Source organism: Muntiacus reevesi, chromosome 2 (assembly GCF_963930625.1).
Source record: "Muntiacus reevesi chromosome 2, mMunRee1.1, whole genome shotgun sequence".
Lineage (NCBI taxonomy): Eukaryota > Metazoa > Chordata > Mammalia > Artiodactyla > Cervidae > Muntiacus > Muntiacus reevesi.
Genome location: NC_089250.1, coordinates 168,523,141 through 168,542,281, shown reverse-complemented (window position 1 = coordinate 168,542,281; position 19,141 = coordinate 168,523,141). Strand labels below are relative to the sequence as shown.

Below are 19,141 nucleotides of genomic sequence, written 5' to 3'. Positions count from 1 at the left end.
CCTGAGTCACCAGGGAAGTTCAATATAAAGAGTATAATAAAAAGAAGTGTACCTAATATGCTGTGAACATCTATTTGGTAACTCAGGAAATGATCTTCTTGACAAATGGAGGACTTCCTCTGAAGGCCAGAAATGGTCGTTTACAAACTATTCACCACCCAACAGAGAGAAGGGAGTTGCAAAGACAAGGCAGGATTGTTCAGGATCGCTTCCATCAGAGAACTAACGAGAGAGATGAGACCTCTCAAGTTACAATTTAAATAACAGACGAGTGTGATCCAGCTTGAAAGAGGAAATTTGAAAGGTGCACTTCTTTATCAAAGTCTAAAAATAAGGTGTCAGCTTTCCTCTTTCCAATCCCTAGGACCTGTAGCAAGAGCTTCCTCTCCTTAGGATTTCCTTTGGAACATTTGTTAGGGTCAAATCATTAACCCTCGGCTGTTGGGACTCTGTGTTGTTGGCTGCTAGAATCAGTAACATTTGAGGGGTACAGGGCGTATTATTTAGGAATTCTAGTTCTGTCCTGATGTGGTAGGCTGATTTTGTTTTCAAGGCACTTGAAAGAAAAGAGTTATAAGTGAATTGCCTGATTGGTGATGTCTCTGGAAGACTGTTTATCCCTTGTTCCTCCCAGTTGGCGGTAACCATAGCAACCTCTTACTCCAGATCAAAGTTCAGCACCGTAAATCTTTATGACCCTAGTCACAGTCCAATGTTCATCAGTGTTACCCTTCCTCCTGAAGAGTGAGGTTTTATATTTCACAAGAAAAGTGTGAGACTCCATTTCTAAACACTGGGCTCCAAATGAGAAGGCTCAAAAATAGTATAAAAAGATCTTTGCGTTTTTACCCTAGGACCCTTCTTGCCCTGAGAAAATGCCGACAGTAAAGAAAACACTGACGTTCTTATTCAGCTCCGTCACCAGCCTGGGGGCTTTCATCGTCCTTTGCTCTGTTCTGGCGACTCAACAATGGCTCCGCAGTACCATCGCCATCAGCGACTCTTCTTCGAATGGTAGTGTGATCATCACCTACGGACTCCTTCGTGGGAAGAGTATTCAAGAACTGAATCACGGACTTGCAGAATCGGACAAAAATTTTGAAGGTAATTACAGCTTATTTGAATGCGCACAGTGAGGCTGAATTAACTGGGTTAGAGTCACGTCGTCCTGTATTTGGGTCAAATAGCCCTTCAGAAATGATTTCCTGGTAAATTTTAGTTGGGCTGTAGATATGATCGCATATTTTTAATTTTGAAAATTCATCGAATCACTATTTCAGCTTCCTCAGGTCTGGTTAGGTCTATTAGCAGAACAGTCTAAATCTTTCTAGTAGAGTTGGGTTTAAACAGTGTGTGTGTGTGTGTGTTAGTTGCTCAGTCATCTCTGACTCTTTGCGACCCCATGGATCTTAACCCACCAGGTTCCTCTGTCTTTGGGATTTCCCAGACAAGAATACTGGAGTGGGTTGCCATTCCCTTCTCCAGAACAATCTTCATGACCCAGGGATTGAACCTGAGTCTCCTGCATTGCAGGCAAATTCTTTACCATCTGAGCCACTAGGGAAGCCTTAAACAGCACCAGAGTTTATTGACAAGATAAAATGAATTAGAAAATATGGGCAATTTCTTATCCCTGTATCTCAGGTTCATTTCTTTCACTGATTTAAATTTTCATTCTTACTTCTAAACTATCTCATTGCTGTTGGAATTGATATTAAATTTCCATCACTTATATTAATTGAATATTTTACATAAATTCCTATTTTTTTCTGATTTCGTATACACTAATGCTGTACTCTCAATGCACAGAAAACAAAAAGTCATTGAGAATAAGCAGAATTTAGCTACTTACTTGGCATTCGAAGTTTCAATACATACCATTGCTTTCTAAATTTAAAAACAAAATTTATAAACTATTTAGCACCTTAAATAGATTTTGTTCTGAATGATGTTTCATGTAGCTTACTATATAGGCTTTATCAGGTATTATGTAGTCATCACCTCTTTTCTTATAAACATACATCATTTTTTAAAAAATATACTGTTTCCAATAAGTTTACCAATACGATGGTAGGTTTATAAGACAGTAAAGCTCTCAGCTATATTACAGAAGTCTAATTCTGTTCAAGTTCTGACTTGCCTTTTTTTTAGTATTTATTTTTATTCATTTGCTTATTTTCAGCACAAGATCTTAGTTGTGGGACTAAGTTGTGAGACTCCCACTTAATTGGGAGACCTTTTATTTACAGCATGTGGCTCTTTAGTTGCTGCATGTGGGATCCAGTTTCCTGACCAGGGACCCAACTTGGGCCCCCTGCGTTGGGACCTTGGAGTCTTATCCCCTCGACCACCAGGGAAGCCCTAAACTTACATCATTTTCTATCTTACGCAAATGTAATGTTTAGTCCTCACGCCATGCGTAAAGTTGGGAGTTTGAGCCTTTGACCTTAACTCCAAGTTCTAGCTCTAATTTGTGACTTTGTTAATGAAATGATTTCCTTAATTCGAGCAGCAAAATTATATTTCCAAATTATGAATCTGCCTTTTATACCTTAGCAAAAGCAAAGTCTCTGCCAGTATTTTAGTGGCATTACACATCTTCTCTTGTACTGACCTCAGCTCCCCAGGAAAATGAGGAGAATTCACTTCGTGGCAACAAAAGACGAAGACTTTCAGAGATTCAGTCCCACTTTCAGTTCTGTGAATACCATTTGCAAAACCAAAACTTCCTCTAGCTCCTGAATTTCCAGATACATGTCCCATTTTTAAAATATGAGACAACAGTCTGGAAATTTTTAAATTTTCATACAGTGTCTGTTTTCCACCAGTTAGTTCCCATTGGAGGTAAATGGCTTCAATGAGCTCCCTGGCTCCCTGCCTCCTGGGGAGCTCAGAGGAGACCTGGGTGGGCCAGCCCGTCTCTAGAGCCCTGTGGGGGTGACGTGAGCACGGTGACTGTCGGAGGCGGGGGCAGCCGTGGGCAAGGATGACCCTGCAGGCGGCGGGGCCGGTGGGCGCTGCGGGGCAGTGTGTGCCCACAAAGGAGGCAGAGTATCTGCATTTGCCTTGCCTGGCTCTCTTCTTTTATTCTTGGTCCCCAGAGAGACATGCCAGCTTCAGGTCCCTGCCTCCAGCCACACAGATGTTTAGGCGGCACTCCACCTCCCAGACACTGAGGTGCTGCTCAATTTCAGGGGGTAACGTTCTGCTGGGGACCCCTCGGAACCCAGGGGGCCTTCAGTGCTGGTAGCTTTAGCAGTCGTTGAAGTGGGAACACTTGCCAACTTTCCTTGCAGAGAGGGTGAAAGCCACGTAGCCACAAGGTAGATGGTGCCTTGGCTGGTGTAGGTCCCCAGGGAGCAGAATGACAAGCCTGCAGTGAGATGGCTTCCTCAGGACCACACAGGCTCATTTCCAATCAGAAACCAGCCATTGGCAGCACAGCAAAGTCATTGATATGAATGCCACTTTTCTGCTCTGCAGTGATGGATTGCCTTTTCAAATAAGAAGTTAACCAGGTCAGTTTCTTAGCCAGGAAGAGGTCAGACTGAAACCGCCAAAGCGCGATAAATATTGCTAAAACCCTGTTCTGTTCCAGCCTAGGATTGATCACATGGTGCCAATCTGGGGCTGTTAATTTCTGAAATGAAACAGCAGCATGAAGCGACGGTGGCTGAGCTCAACGTGCAAAAATAATTCAGCCAACCGCGTGTCACTTAGGGAAAATAATCAGTCCAGCCTGGGGAGGAACCTCTCCATGGCGTAACTAGACTGTTTGGGCAGCTCAGGTTCTCCAGGAGCTCCACCAGCCTTGAGAGGATGCCAGCTTGTCCAACACCCAGATGAAAAGGGCTGTGTGTCACGAGGGAGCATGTTGCTTGGCTACGCCAAAAGTTCTAGCTATTTAATTTCAGTTCAAAAAAAAAATCCTCCCTGGGCAGCTGTTACATAAGAGAAGGGCTTGGATCCTGAGTGGAATTGCACGGAGTCCCTGTGTGGACTCACCACTTAGTCTTCCTAGAGAAAGGCACCCCCACCGGTTAAATCCAGCAGCCTGCCCTACCTGTTGGGCTAAGGTGTGTGCAGGGGGCTGTGAGAACACGGGGGCGTTTCACCCCAAACGTGCCTCCCTTCCTCCAAGCCTCTTTCCTTTTTGTCCCCAGGGAATGCAGAGCTGTACTACTAGCTCACATTTAAAATGATGAGAGAGGTGAATCTGCTGCAGAAAAATCAAGTAACTGCAAGAACAGAGAGAGGTTTATTTCTCCAGAATGTACAGAAAGCCCCTTCTTACCTCTCCTACCCGCCCAGTCCTACCCCACAGACATCCCGTACTTTCCCTCGGGTAGGAGTGACTTATTACTTGCCACTAGAGACGCGGCCCCGCTGGGAGGTGGCGGATAAAGGGGCAGAAGAGGCTCTCCCCTGCTCTTCTCGCTGAGATGTGTGTGCACGCGTGCTCAGCCGCTCAGTCGTGTGAGACTCTTTGTGACCCCCATGGACTGTAGCCCACCAGGATCTTCTGCCCATGGACTTTCCCAGACAAGATAACTGGAACTCTCCTCTTCAGCCCACCAGAGTGGGTTGCCATTTCCTCCTCCAAGGGATCTTCCTGACCCAGGGATCGAACCTTTGTCTCTTGCCTTGTCAGGTGGATTCTAAACCACTGCACTGAGCCTCCTTGGAAGCCACCTCCACACCTCCGCAGACTGAGATAACCCTGGTCAATTTCCCAGGGTCGAGGCCAGCAGCTGGGACATCCAGGGGGAGCTCCCAGGCCACACTCTGGTGTCTGTGGAGTCAACGAGCCCTTCCAGGGGTACACTGGGGTCCAGAGATCCAGGAGTTCCGTTGGGTCAGGCCCCCTGGTGTCCAGATGCTTGAGTGGGTCATGGAGGCTGCTCCTCCCCACATAAAAGCCAGCAGCTCTGCCTCAATTTCCCGGGACTTCTTGAAAAGCAGACTAGAAGGGCCAGGTGGCCGGTGGGGCTTGAATATAAATCTTTAGGCCCAGGAAGCCCGGATGTTCAGATGACCGTTCACGTCTGCACTGCCCACCGCCCAGTACATTTTGACCTCGTTGCTAGAGCTGCCAGAATCCGGACAATTGGTTCCAATTGTAAGATGGCTTTCTCGATTCTGACGCTCAGCCCCTCAAAACAGGAAAAAAAGAACTGAATGTATTTGCTAATTTTGTAGGCAGAGAGCAGCTGTCAGATGCTGTGGAGGCTGATTGTGATTTCATTCTTGCTCAACTTTCACCGAATTTCTAGCTTTCACTGTCTGAGTTCTGAGCGGGCTTGGGGGGAAGGTTGGGAGGCTGGAGGGTGCAGGAGATACGGCCGTCATACCTATGGGGCAGGGGTCTCAGAAGGCTGAAATACAATTTTGAAATGTGGCAGTTAAACTTAAGCCAGATTGTCACGTTAATTCATAGAAAAGTATGAGTCACATTGACTCCCCTTTGATGTCCGTGTGTGCTCAGTTGCTCGGTCATGTCTGACCCTTGTGGCCCCATGGACTGCAGCCCACCAGGCTTCCCTGTCCGTGGTATTCTCCAGGCAAGAATAGTGGAGTGGGTTGCCATTTCCTACTCCTGGGGATGTTCCCAACCCAGGGACTGAACCCAGGACTCCTGCATCTCCTGTATTGGCAAGTGGATTCTTTACCACTGAGTTTCCTGGGAAGTCCCCTAGTGAATCTTACCAACGGTCAAACAGAAAGCCACACCAGATTGTTCCTTTCTAATTTACTCTAAAATGTGGAATGTTCACCATTCACAAATGACCCTCCATTTACAGATTTAATAAGAAAGTTTTGGGACTTCAGGCACTTAGACACATGACATTTTTCCCATGCTGAAATTTTTATTTTCTAGTTGTGCTCTGTTGCTCAGTCGTATCTGACTCATTGCAACCCCATAGACTGTTGCCCACCAGGCGGCTCTGTCCATGGAATTTTCCAGGCAAGAATACTGGAGTGGGTTGCCAATTCCTCCTCTAGGGGACCCAGGGACTGAATCTGCATCTTTTGTGTCTCCTGTATTGATAGACGGGTTCTTTACCACTAGTGCCATCTGGGAAGCCCTATTTTTTAGTTAAATATCCAAATTGTGTCTCATTGGCTAAGGACAGAGTTCCCTTAGTCCCCAGGAGACTTCTGATCTGGTGCTGGAGCTTCCTCCTTGATGCTCAGGCAGAGCCAGGGGGTCGTGGAACGCAGAAGTAGTTCTTCCCGGGGGGTGGCCAAGTTTGGAAGGTTCCACAGCATTTGACCTTGCATCTTGAAGCATGTGTGTCCTGCTTCTTGGTTTTTCTACTCTGGCGTCATCTTCCACAAGTCGCTAAATAGTTGTGTGCGGCCTCACAGCCTGGCAAAGCACCTCACTCATCTCCGGGGTGAGACAGACCAAGAAGCCAGAACCCCGGGCTTGAGGGCCGGACCTTGGAACCGTCTCAGTGCAGATGGTCCCTCCCCCAGGAGGGCAGGGCTCCCCACCTGGGCAGCAGCAGGTGACGAAGAGGACCATGTTCTCAGTTAAGACAAGGCCTGTCAGAGTTCTTACCGAGCGCATCACCAAGAGGACCTAACCAGAGTGCATAAACAAATGAGCTGTGTGGAGAGCTTAGCCCTGCCCGTGGGTCATTAGCAGAAACGGTGGCAGGGGCAGACAGCACTGGGGAGGACTGGACTGGCCGTGTATGCACTGGACTTTGCCCCAGGGCCCGGCTCCCTGGACAGTGAGCTCATGGTCTGCGTGTTGCTGAGCTGGTGTTTCCCTCTCCCTTCCTCCCTGGTCTCCTGTGTGGTTGGCAGGGCTGTGGCTGCGCTCACAGGAGCCCACACCCGTGTCTCCTCCCTCCTGGCCGTTTCCTTTCCTGCCTCTGTCCTCCTCTGCTCGGCCCCCGCGCGCCTGGCATTGCGCCCCTGCTCCGTCCAGCTGGGGACGCTTCCAGCCCAGGCCGGGCCACGTGACCTGGCCATCAGGATGAACTCTCTCATGCACGAGGGTCTTTACGACCACATCCCCACTGCTGGGATGTCTGAAGGCAGACTTGCTGGCTCCCATGTCTTCCACGTCTACCCTCTGTCCGTTGATGACAAATTTACTTCCTTCACAGACTACTGCTGATTTAAAACAAAAATGTCTGAGCGACTAACACGTAGGTGTTAGAGATAGACAGAGGATGACACAGGGAGGATCACATCTTATCAGGAGAGCTGAGCCTGTCTGGTCATCACGAATGGGAGGGACAGTCAGACTAGAGTGTGTGTGGATTCAGGGCCAGGATGACAGGAGCTTTGGAATCACATCTTATGACTAACTCACTGGGTTTACATCCTCTTTTCAAATATTGGGAAAAGCTCCAGGCAGGAGAGCATGGAGTGGATTCTGCATTGGTCCCAAAGGAGCCCAGGGTTAATATCATAGAAATGCAGGATGAAGAACCTTTCAATGGCTACGATACCACAGGGATGAAAAGGGCCACCTTGCAGATGGAGGGCTCCTTGTTCCCAGGACACGGTCTGGCATGACACTCTGCAGCTCCTGCCTGCACAACATCCGGGGGTCCCCTCTGGCTTCTAGGGCCCTGGTTCCTTAAAACTCACCACCCACAGCAGAACAAGAAAGCTTCTGTGGCTGTTTTGGTTTCTGTTCTTTTAAGCTGCTCTGGGTGAAGATGTGAGAAACTCTGGCTGTCTCCTAGGGGCCCTGAGAAACAGGAATGAAAAGAAGGAAGCTCGAACTCTTTCTCTCCCGCCCCTGCCATGGTTCCTCAGTTCAGTTCAGTCACTCAGCCGTGTCTGACCCTTTGAGACCCCATGGACTGCAGGCCTCCCTGTCCATCACCAACTCCCAGAGTTTGCTCAAACTCAAGTCCATTGAGTCAGTGATGCCATCCAACCGTCTTATCCTCTGTTCTCCCCTTCTCCTCCTGCCCTCAATCTTTCCCAGAATCAGGGACTTTTCCAGTGAGTCAGTTCTTCACATCAGGTGGCCAAAGTATTGTAATTTCAGCTTCAACATCAGTCCTTCCAATGAACACTCAGGACTGATCTCCTTTAGGATGGACTGGTTGGATCTCCTTGCAGTCCAAGGGACTCGCAAGAGTCTTCTCTAACACCACACTTCAAAAGCATCAATTCTTCAGTGCTCAGCTTTCTTTATGGTCCAGCTCTTGCATCCATACATGACCACTGGAAAAACCATAGCCTTGACTAGATGGACCTTTGTTGGCAAAGTAGTATCTCTGCTTGTTAATATGCTGTCTAGGTTGCTCATAGCTTTTCTTCCAAGGAGCAAGCGTCTTTTAATTTCATGGCTGCAGTCACCACCTGCAGTGATTTTGGAGCCCCCCAAAACAAAGTCTCTCACTCTTTCCTTTGTTTCCCCCATCTATTTGCAATGAAGTGATGGGACCGGATGCCATTATCTTTGTTTTTTGAACGTTGAGCTTTAAGCCAGCTTTTTCATGCTCCTCTTTCACTTTCATCAAGAGGCTCTTTAGTTCCTCTTTGCTTTCTGCCATAAGGGTGGTGTCATTGGCATATCTGAGGTTATTGATACTTCTCCCGGCAATCCTGACTCCAGCTTGTGCTTCATCTTGCTTGACATTTCCCATGATATACTCAACATATAAGTTAAATAAGCAGGGTGACAATATGCAGCCTAGATGTACTCCTTTCCCAATTTGGAACCAGTCCGTTGTTCCATGTCCGGTTCTAACTTGCTTCTTTCCTGCATTCAGATTTATTGGGAGGCAGGTAAGGTGATCTGGTATTCCCTTTTCTTTAAGAATTTTCCACAATTTGTTGTGATCCACACAGTCAACAGCTTTAGCATAATCACTGATGCATAAGTAGATGTTTTCTGGAGTTCTCTTGCTTTTTCAATGATCCCACGGATGTTGGCAATTTGATTTCCGGTTCCTCTGCCTTTTCTAAATCCAGCTCAAACATCTGGAAGTTCTTGGTTCACTTAGTATTGAAGGATTTTGAGCATTACTTTGCTAGCATGTGAGATGATGATAGTTCTTCTGTGTATTCTTGCCACCTCTTCTTAATCTCTTCTGCTTCTGTTAGGTCCATACCATTTCTGATCTTTAATGTGCTCATCTTTGCCTGAAATATTCTGTTGGCATCTCCAATTTTCTTGAAGAGATCTCTAGTCTTTCCCATTCTGTTGTTTCCCTCTATTTCTTTGCATTCATCGCTGAGGAAGGCTTTCTTATCTCACCTTGCTATTCTTTGGAACTCTGCCTTCAGATGGGTATATCTTTCCTTTTCTCCTTTGCCTTTCGCTTCTCCTCTTTTCTCAGCTGTTTGTAAGGCCTCCTCCAACTACCATTTTGCCTTTTCCATATCTTTTTCTTGGGGATGGTTGATCACTGAGGAAGGCCTTCTTATCTCTGCTAGCATGGTTCCTACACCTTGCCATTCCAGTGATGTTGTTAGTGTATTACTGAGGACTCTGAAATCTTATTCCCAGTTTAGTTTTTCCTTCTTTCACGGAACGTCCTGGTAAACACTTTACTGACTGTAGTGGCAGTCTCCTAAGGGGCTCAATGCACAGACAGCTCTTGGAGATGTTCTATAAACGCAAGGCTGGGCGTCCAGGTAAGAGTGGGGCCAAGGTGCCTCTGGGGTCTGACCATCTTGTATTGTAAACAGCAGAGGGAGCCGGGAAAGCAGACGCCAGGGGAGGCTGGCTGGTGGTCAGAGAGAGGAGGGTGACAGAAGCAGGAACTGATGGCAGAGGACGCAGGACATCTGTGTTTCATTTTACACGTGTGCAGATCCATGTCTGGCGCTCTGCACTCCAGAAATATGGAACTGTTATGGAAAGGCTGAGGGTGTCTAGCCCCAGCGTCTAAGCAGGCGGAATGGGAAGGAGCCCCGGGTGCAGGAGGGTGGATCAGCTCCCGGGCCCAGAGCTGGTCTTTGTGTCAGGGCACCGCGTACTCACCAGGTCTTGTTTCAGTTTTAGGGACGTTGAATAATTCTTCCGCGAAGACTCTGCACTCTGTGGTCCTCGTGTTCCTGGCCCTTGGCTTGTTCAGTTCGCTGCTGAGCGCCGGCTTCACCTTCTACAACAGCGTCAGCAACCCCTACCAGACGTTCCTGGGGCCGATGGGGGTGTACACCTGGAGCGGCCTCAGCGGTCAGTACCGGCCCGCCCCGGCCTCTGTCCCCTGGCTCCCTCACACGAGGACACGCACGGTCACGGTCGGACCCTGGGCATTAAGAGTGTGCTGAGTTGAGTGTGGGGGCTGCGGTTTACTTTTGCAAGCCTACAGCATGTATTCAGCATCTTCAGATGTGTTTCGGGTGCCCTGGGGAAGGGCAGACTGTGGGTAAGGAGGGCGTGTTAGGTGTCAAAAATGTGTGATATACCCAGTCCTTGCCTTAGGGTAAGGCGTTAACCAGAAACACTCACATCAACAAAGCCTTCAATGGGCTCCTGCTGCGTACTTGACTGCAAAGTAGGCTCCATGTGACGTGGAGAAGCACACACGTGCGCACACACGCACACACGTGCACATTTATTTCGTCCCCTTCTTGCCCCCATAGAACAGCAGTCGACTTGGCCTAACATCTAAGCATGATGGTGCAGAGAGCCTCCAAGAATGTCGTTGTGGCGCATCTGGGCCGACGCCCTTGCTGTGGGCGACCTGTGAACCCCGGGCGTCGGCTGGGTGGCGCTGTGAGGTAGTGTTGTCTGTTTGGGGGGAAAGGTGTTGGGGTGGGGAGTGGGAAGTGGGGTCCAGGTGGGGTCACAGTGTTTTGGACTCTCTGAGGGTCTCGCGGGTTCTGGGGCCACTGTGTTTGCCCAGGGGCTTGGTCCAGTGGGAGCCTTGTTGCCGCTGCCTGACAGTGGGGTTGCTCCTGCTCCGTCCCTCTCTCCACCATGAGAACCTGATCTCGAGAGTGATCAGAAATGGCCCATCCTACTAATGGGCTGCTGGCCTGGACGAGGCACAAGCTGGAGTCAGGATTGCCAGGAGAAGTATCAATAACCTCAGATGTGCAGATGACACCACCCTTATGGCAGAGAGTGAAGAGGAACTAAAGAGCCTCTTGATGAAAATGAAAGAGGAGCGTGAAAAAGCTGGCTTAAAGCTCAACATTCAAAAAACAAAGATAATGGCATCCGGTCCCATCACTTCATGACAAATAGATGGGGAAACAATGGAAACAGTGAGAGACTTTATTTTGGGGGGCTCAAATTACTGCAGATGGTGACTGCAGCCATTAAATTAAAAGACACTTGCTCCTTGGAAGAAAAGCCATGAGCAACCTAGACAGCATATTAAAAAGCAGAGACATTACTTTGCCAACAAAGGTCCATCTAGTCAAGGCTATGGTTTTTCCAGTGGTCATGCATGAATGTGAGAGTTGGACCATAAAGAAAGCTGAGCACCAAAGAATTGATGCTTTTGAACTGTGGTGTTGGAAAAGACTCTTGAGAATCCCTTGGACTGCAAGGAGATCCAACCAGTCCACCCTAAAGGAAATCAGTCCTGAATATTCATTGGAAGGACTGATGTTGAAGCTGAAACTCCAATACTTTGGGCACCTGATGTGACGAACTGACTTATTGGAAAAGACCCTGATGCTGGGAAAGATTGAGGGCAGGAGGAGAAGGGAATGACAGAGGATGAGATGGTTGGATGGCACCACCGACTCAATGGACATGGGTTTGAGCAAACTCCGGGAGCTGGTGATGGACAGGGAGGCCTGGTGTGTAGCAGTCCATGGGGTCGCAAAGAGTCGGACATGACTGAGCGGCTGAACTGAACTGAACTGGACTAATGGGATGGCCCTGGCAGTGGCCGTGTGTGTGTGGCAGGTGGTGTATGTAAACACAGACCAGGGGCTTTCAGGGACAAGATAGGTGCTCTGGATAGTGGGGTATCAGGAAGCCTCAGATGACGGGCTCTGGGCGGCTTCCTGTCCTTCTGTGAGGCCATCGTGACACCGGCCAGTGTAGGCGGCTGGAGGCCGCTGTGCTGTGGATCCCAGCAGCGCTGTGCTGAGACCGTGAACCCTGGCTCTCTGGGGAGGGAAGCCCTGAGCACAGGCCGGGCTGGTGTGAGTGCATGCGCACTTCCTCTGTGGCCTTTTCCAAGCTCATGTTTGAGGAGCCAGCCCCATTCTGGCATGGATACAAGGAAGAGCCTCTCAACACTCTGACCAAACAAGCTGGGATTCCTAAACATCGTGCAGGACAACAGGTGGAAATCCGGGCTGCGTCAGGCAAGCTCGCACACCCGCCTCTCAGCTCCGAGAGTCCGGGATCAAGCTACTGTAGCCACATCCGCACATGACCAGCCCTTTCCTTTGTTTCTGCGCATTTGTGATCAAAACAAGCAGGTGCCCAAACCTAAAGGGCATCAGCTGCCGGCCAGGAAGGAGCGTTTGTGCTTCCCATCTCACGGTGGACCTGGAGGAGTTGGTTCCAAACTCAGAGACCCTCACGTGGACACCAGAGTTCTGCGTCCCAAGCTGTTTCTCTGACCATAGTTCACCTCTATCAACCAAACCAAAGGCAAGACTCGTCGGCACTCATTGTCAGGGTGGAAAAAATAGATTCTTTTAATTTTTGCTCATGCGATGAAGACGCTAAGGGAAGTGGTGTCTTCAGGTACAGCTGGATCCAGGATCTCAGCCTGAGCCATCAGATCTGTTTCCTCCGGTGTTCCCTCCATCAGTAAGTAGCTAGGCTGGTCCTCTTAAAGGCAAGACATCTGCTAGCTCTTTCTGGCCCATCACAGATGTAGCAACCCCAAGAGAAAAGATGACTTCCCCCCCCCCGCCCCGAAACCTGACTCTTGCTGAAGTTGGCCTCCTCCATTTCTGGAGCAGTCTCCATAGCTGGCAGTGTTGAATTCACTGACCGGCCCACCTTGGCTGAGGATACTGACCCCCTGGAGCTGGAGCTGAGGGAGAGGATCTCAGAGGAACACTGATCAGAGGGATGGGTCAGGTGTGGGGCCAGCTGGACAAAATCCACCCGCGTTGCTCCGTCTACACCCACAGGGTCCAGAACCCATCCCCTGGTCTTCTGCAGGAGAAAGCCCCTGGCTTCAGCGTCTTCCTCCACAGTTGAGTATGAGATGGCTTTGTCCAGGGCAGAGGCCTAATGCATGTTTGTGGAGGAAGACACGGGAAGCAAGGCCAGCAGCCTCCCCACCCCCCCAGGCCCCACCTGGTTCTGACAACAAAGAATTGCTTGGCGGGCAGCAAGCTCACGCCGCATTCCTTCGCAGGCTCGGGGCAAGTTCTGACACAGAGAGTGGCTGTGAGGTGGGCTGAAGCTCAGTTGGAGACTTTGATGTGGAAGGCAGAGGTGAGCAGCCTCCAGCTCTCAAAGGGAGGACTTGGGGCCCTTTTGGTTGAAGAACTTTCTAAAAACTCGGGTTCCCCCGAGGCTCAGCCTGCAGCAGGCTTTGTGCACAAATACACCATCTCCGGGTCCCTGCCTTGGGTCACCATGGCACCGGCGGCCAGGGTCAGGCTGCCCTCAGGCGCCCTGGAGGCTGAGGGAAGGGCTGCCCATGCTTCTCCAGGCTGGGCTTGGACACAGGCTCCTTGACTACAGGAAGAAGGGGTGCAGTTTGCTGGCTTGTCTCTGAAGCAACAGAAGGAGATGCTGCTTTGAGGGCAAAAACGTGAAGCGCAGCCTCCCCTCCCGGGCCCCTGTGCCCTCTGAGCCCAGCCTGGCCTGGTGACCCTGACCCCAGGGGTAAGAACTGTAGTCTGAGAGGTGCTGGAGATGACGGCGGAGCCAGAGAGAGCGCTGCAAACAGTCTGCTCCGACACACTTGGTCCTCAGCCTGGGAACCCGAGAGCAGAGGAATTTGCGTGCAGAACCATTTCCTGTGCTTCTTCCTCACACCTCCGTCTCGTGTCTGTCGGCTGATCTGCAGGCTGGAGCCCTAGGTCTGGAGCAAGTTCATGGCAGTACTGTTGAACTTTATGCAAAACTTTGTTTAGGTCCTTGTTCAGTTGTTCAAGTTCTAAAACCATCGTTGCATATCTCCGTTGAAATTCAATGCCAATGGGCATAGAATATGATTTCACTTGAATAAGGAATTCTACTGGAAAACCACCTAACGTTTCAGTGTCAGAGACAGGAATTTTAAGGGCTTCCCTGGTGGCTCAGATGGTAAAGCGTCTGCCTGCAGTGAGGGAGACCTGTGTTCGATCCCTGGGTCGGGAAGATCCCCTGGAGAAGGAACTGACAACCCACTCCAGTTTTCTTGCCTGGAAAGTTCCATGGACAGAGGAGCCCGGTAGGCTACAGTCCATGGGGTTGCAAAGAGTCGGACATGACTGAGCGACTTCACTTTCACTTTCAAGATGACTGCCCACATGGACAGGCCCGGGGGTGGAAGGCCAGCGCCCTGAGCCCTCAGGGGCTCCTCCGTCGGCCACAGGGCTCCCTCTAGGCCCTGTAAACCTTCTGTCCCAGAAACCACAGAAGCAGGCAGTGAGCAGCGTTCCCTTCCTCTGGGGGCTCAGCTCAGCGCCCATGTCCGTGGGTGGGCGCCCCTCGCGGTTCAAGTCAAAGTCATGAGCATCCACTTCAGAGAACAGCGTGCAGCCCACTTCTGGGTTTTGCTCCCTTCTGACTAAAGCTTTTAGAAGAAACTTCCCAAGAGCAGAAGGAGGGATAATTACGGGGTGTGAGAGGCATAGCTCAGAGGGGAGGGGCTTCGTGCACGCCCACTCCTGTTGTTATTAAGAAATAAAAGCATTAGGTTGAAGATGAAAGACCGTCATCATGGGGAATGAAAACTCCTCGCCCAGAAGCCCTCTAATTAGGGCCTCTGGAGGGCCGTTCCCTGGGTGTGGGTTATGACCGGGGCACGTTGGGTGCAAATGTCCTCCTAGTGTTGGGTAAACGTCAGCAGAGGAAGAGTCAGAGAGCGTGTGTCCATCTGGACCTCCATCCTGGGGACTCCTGGATGGCCGCCCGGCACGGTCAAGCCTGACCCACTGGACGGCTCCTGACAAATGCAGCACGGCCGCCTTCTGGCCCTCCTTCCTCTGCCCTTTGAACGATCTATTGAGACATGACTCACTTACTGTACAGCCCACCCATTTAAGAGTGCCAGTCAGCGGTTTCTGGTGTATTCACAGACCTGTGCAACCATCACCACGGTTGATTTGAGGATATTCTCCTGACCGTGAAAGGAAATCCCTCCCCCAGTGCCCCCCACAGCCCGAAGCAGCCTCGAAGCTCCTTGGGGTTTGTAGCTCACCCCCTTGGGAAGGTGAGGATCGAGGTTCAGGGCAGTTGAACGCATCTCCCAAGACCTGTGACTGGAGACCTTGAGCGTGCTGTCTCTGACTCCAGAACCACGTTCTAAGCCAAGGGGGCTTTCCAAAGCCAAGACTGAGGAGGCTTCTCTAATGGAGGACATTGTGAAGAATAAAGGATGAGTTATTATAAGGAGCGCCTTCCTGGTTGCACGCTGCCCCCCTTTGTGGGTGGAATGAGACCCCCATTGCCAGGCTGGTGTTCAGAGCTCCCCAGGTGGGCCCGACCTCTGTATCCAGGGCTCAGGACCCTCCGGACCCCTCTCCATCAGCTGGATGTGTGTCTCCCAGACCCGGACGTACTGCACTGCCTGTCCATGATGGATGGATGTTTGGGCTGCCTCTCCTCCTCGTCCTGCCTCAGCCTCCCCACCACTGTGGTCCTCTCTAGACAGTTGTCCTGTGGACCCCCGTGTTCAGTCACTTGTCCCGTTGCTCATGCAGCTCACAGGCTCAGTCATCACTCTGGGAAGCAGGCAGAGTTCAACTCATTTTGAAAGGGCTTGAGCTGAACGTTTGCACCTGGTCACAGTCGCCCTGCATTATCGTTAGCATCTGGGGTCTAGAATCTAGTGTGCATCTTTCATTTCTTTTATCTTCTCCCTAATGCCAAGAAGAGAGTAAACCCCAGGGTAGAAGTTCAGTGAGTGTCCATAAGAGTACATGGTTGATAAAGGAAAAAAAGTGACCTTAAAAATGTACATTAGCTCATATATATGGAATCTAGGAAAACGGTACAGATGAAATTATTTCCAAGGCAGAAATAGAGACGCAGACGTGCAACAGACATGTGGACGCAGCGGGGGAAGGGGAGGGTGGGAGGAATTGGGAGATCAGGATGGACGTACACACACCACCGTGTGTAAAGCAGATAGCTGGTGGAAGCATGCTCTATAGCACAGGGAGTCAGCTCAAGGCCTTGCAGTGACCTAGAGGGGTGGAGTTGGGGTAGGCGGGCGGGAGGTCCAAGAGGGACAGGACATATGTATGCGTGGGGCTGATTCACTTCATTGTACAGCGGAAAGTAACACAATGTTGTAAAGCAAGTACCCTCCAATAAAAAAAAAAAACTTAAAGATAAAAATATTCATTAAAATATACCACCACGTTATTTATGAACTCTTTCTTCCCTTCAGCATCCTTCACATTCATAACCATGGTGCTCTTTGTGGGGAACACGCAGTCCAATCATCTCTCGGAAGAGCTGGCCCAGAGGCTGTACCCGCTGTATCCAGCGTCCACTCAGCAAGGGACGTCCCACGCTTACGGATACTCCTTCTGGCTCACGCTGCTGGTCATCCTCCTAAACGCGGTCACCGCGGTCATCGTCATCTTCTACCAGAAGGCCAGATACCGGCGGAAGCAGGAGCGGAGGAAGCCCATGGAGTCTGCGCCGAAGGACGGGATTTTATTCTGAAGTCCGTGTCCTCGTTGGGGGCTAGATCTCCTCTGTCGTACGCCAGCTCTCAGAGCAGAAACTGGCGGCGCGGCTGAGTCAATCAGCAGGTAAAACTGTGGCCCTGTCCGACCGAAACTCGGGGACAGTTTTCGCATCTCATAACACTACGTTCTTCATCAATGATGCACCCTTGACAGAGGACACTCCCCGTGAGGGTGGGGAAGGTGAAGAAAAAGCTCTGCGGTCCGTGTCATGTTCAAAGCAGCGCACATGATTGCGAGCCTGTCGCCCTTCTGACCCGGCCTCACTCTCTTAAGTAATAAAGGCTTGTGTTACACGCCTCCCCTTTGAGTTGCTCAAAGCACTTTGCTACCTGTGACCTCATTCCCCACAGGAGGGACCACGCACTTTGATTTCACTCTGTGAATGGAGACCTGCAGACACAGAAGGATCCAGAAATTGTTTTTCCTAGACCGGGTGTTAGAAGGGAAAGGAGAGACTCAGGGGTGTGTGACCTGGACTTCTGGACCCTCCGCCTCTGATATAACTCAAACCCAGTGGTGGGTAGAGAGGCTGACACTCAGTTTTGAGTTTCCAAGGTGGATTTTTGGCAGGGAAAAAGATGAGGAAGGAAGAAGATCAAGGAAAGATGAAAATTATAGCCCCTCTAGCCTCATGCTAAGAAGGTTAAATATATTTTTGCTCTAAAAAGATTGCTGTTAGTTCAGTCAAAATAGAAATGTCATATACTGTGGTAAGTTCTAAAAACCCCGTCAACCGACGCTCTGCTGTGGTGTCCCCGACACGGGTGAGCGAGCATCACCCATCAGCAGACTCCTAGCGGCCGGAGGCTGAGTAAGACGTGGGGTCCCGCTCTGAGGCTTGCAGGTATATCCTGGGTCAGAGCCAGGGCAGGGGTACAGTGCATTGACGGATTGCCTTCCAAGCACAGGTGGGTGGAACTAATTCACGGCTCACGAGAGGACAGTGGGTGACCTGGAGTATTTAAAAAAAAAACACCAGATGAATTTGGCCTACTTTGCCTGTAGGATATTCTCTCGGAAAATCACTTTGAGAATCTTTTAGGCTTGAATATCCTACAAGTTAGCCGGGGTCAAATATTGTCAGGATTCTGAAGAATCACCTTTCACATTGAGAGAGAACCAGAGCCTAAGGGAACAGAATCCCCGTGCTGTAATTTACAAAGCAGCAGCTCTTTGGACAGAAGGATGCATCCTTTAGGAAAGTAGCAGAGAGGAACAGTCTGTCCTAGCAACAAAATTTTTTTCCTTTGAGAAGCACTGCGTACCTGCAATGTGGTGAACACCATGCTCAGCCAGGTTCCCACCCCCAGGGAGATCACTCTTGAACAGTCAAGACAGATATTCAAAAAGCAGCCACTAATTCCCTGTGAAATGTGGACTTAGTCACAAACTTGTGCTCACTCTTTGAAAAGTCAGTACTCCGTAACCTCCCACCCCCAAGTCCCACAAAGTCAAAATTATTCTAATAAGTTAATGTATTGTGAAACTGAATGTATTAAAAATATGATTAACCACGGTGAGAATGTTCTCAATTCTTTGAGGCTAAAAGCATCTATGTTCTTTGGAGGCTTGAACTTTATATCAGATTTTAATAATGGGGACGAGTAACAAAGAAGGAAGCTAAGGGTAATAATTGCGTCTCATTTCATGTATAACATTCGTGCAAAGGTCATGGCAAGAGGTGAAGCCTGCGTTTACTCATCTCAGCGTTTGAGCAGAGCTTGGTGTCTTTAGAGGACAAACTATCCCACTCCTGAGATCATACATGGATTTGAGGAAACGTTTAAGACATAGGAAAATCAGGTAAGTGGAACTACAGCTCACAGTTAGGGCGATGAAGCGACAGGCTCCCCTGTCACATCTGAAGGTAGAAGGTAAAGAAGCCACGTGTGTATTCAGTGAAAACCTTCTGAAAGAACAAATGGCCGGCTGACTCTTCACAGACGCAGCCACTCTTGAAAGGCCGGGTCCTGGTCTCCTGTCTGTGGGGCGGTGAGGGCTGAGTGACTTTTCTCAGGGAGAGAAGTGCCTCTGAGCAGCGCTCTGCTGCTCTTTCAGCTGTTGTTCACTGCTAACGTGTCCGACTCTCTTGCGACTCCAGGGGCTGCACCCCACCAGGCTCCTCTGCTGATGGAACTTCCCAGGCAAGAATACTGGAGCGGGTTGCCGTTTCCTTCTTCATCTTCCCGACCCAGAGATCACACCTTTGTCTCCTGCATTGCAGGTGGACTCTTTACCCCCGAGCCACCAGGAAAGCCTTGCTGTTTTAAACCTACTTAGCAAACGTGCATTCTCTGACTTCTGCTTTAATGGAACCAGCGGAAACATTACTTGGCAGGAGTCCAAACTGTTCTATGAAACTTGGATGTTT

At 49.9% G+C, this 19,141-nt stretch overlaps 1 protein-coding gene across 1 annotated transcript; it reads left to right on the top strand.

Moving 5' to 3' along the window:
• Nucleotides 1–734: 734 nt before the first annotated feature.
• On the top strand, nucleotides 735–18,280 carry CLRN3 (clarin 3). Its single transcript, XM_065920160.1, has 3 exons — nucleotides 735–1,104; nucleotides 9,983–10,162; nucleotides 16,464–18,280. Exons 1-3 carry the CDS (start codon nucleotides 876–878, stop codon nucleotides 16,742–16,744), a joined length of 690 nt encoding a protein of 229 aa, XP_065776232.1. The 5' UTR covers nucleotides 735–875; the 3' UTR covers nucleotides 16,745–18,280.
• Nucleotides 18,281–19,141: the final 861 nt, after the last annotated feature.

Bases quoted from the DNA above. Each gene is read 5' to 3' on its own strand.
- CLRN3 (XM_065920160.1), top strand. From the start codon at position 876: ATGCCGACAGTAAAGAAAACACTGACGTTCTTATTCAGCTCCGTCACC. The intron at 1,105-9,982 runs GTAATTACAGCT...GTCTTGTTTCAG, and splicing joins ATCGGACAAAAATTTTGAAG to TTTTAGGGACGTTGAATAAT. The intron at 10,163-16,463 runs GTCAGTACCGGC...TCTTCCCTTCAG, and splicing joins CACCTGGAGCGGCCTCAGCG to CATCCTTCACATTCATAACC.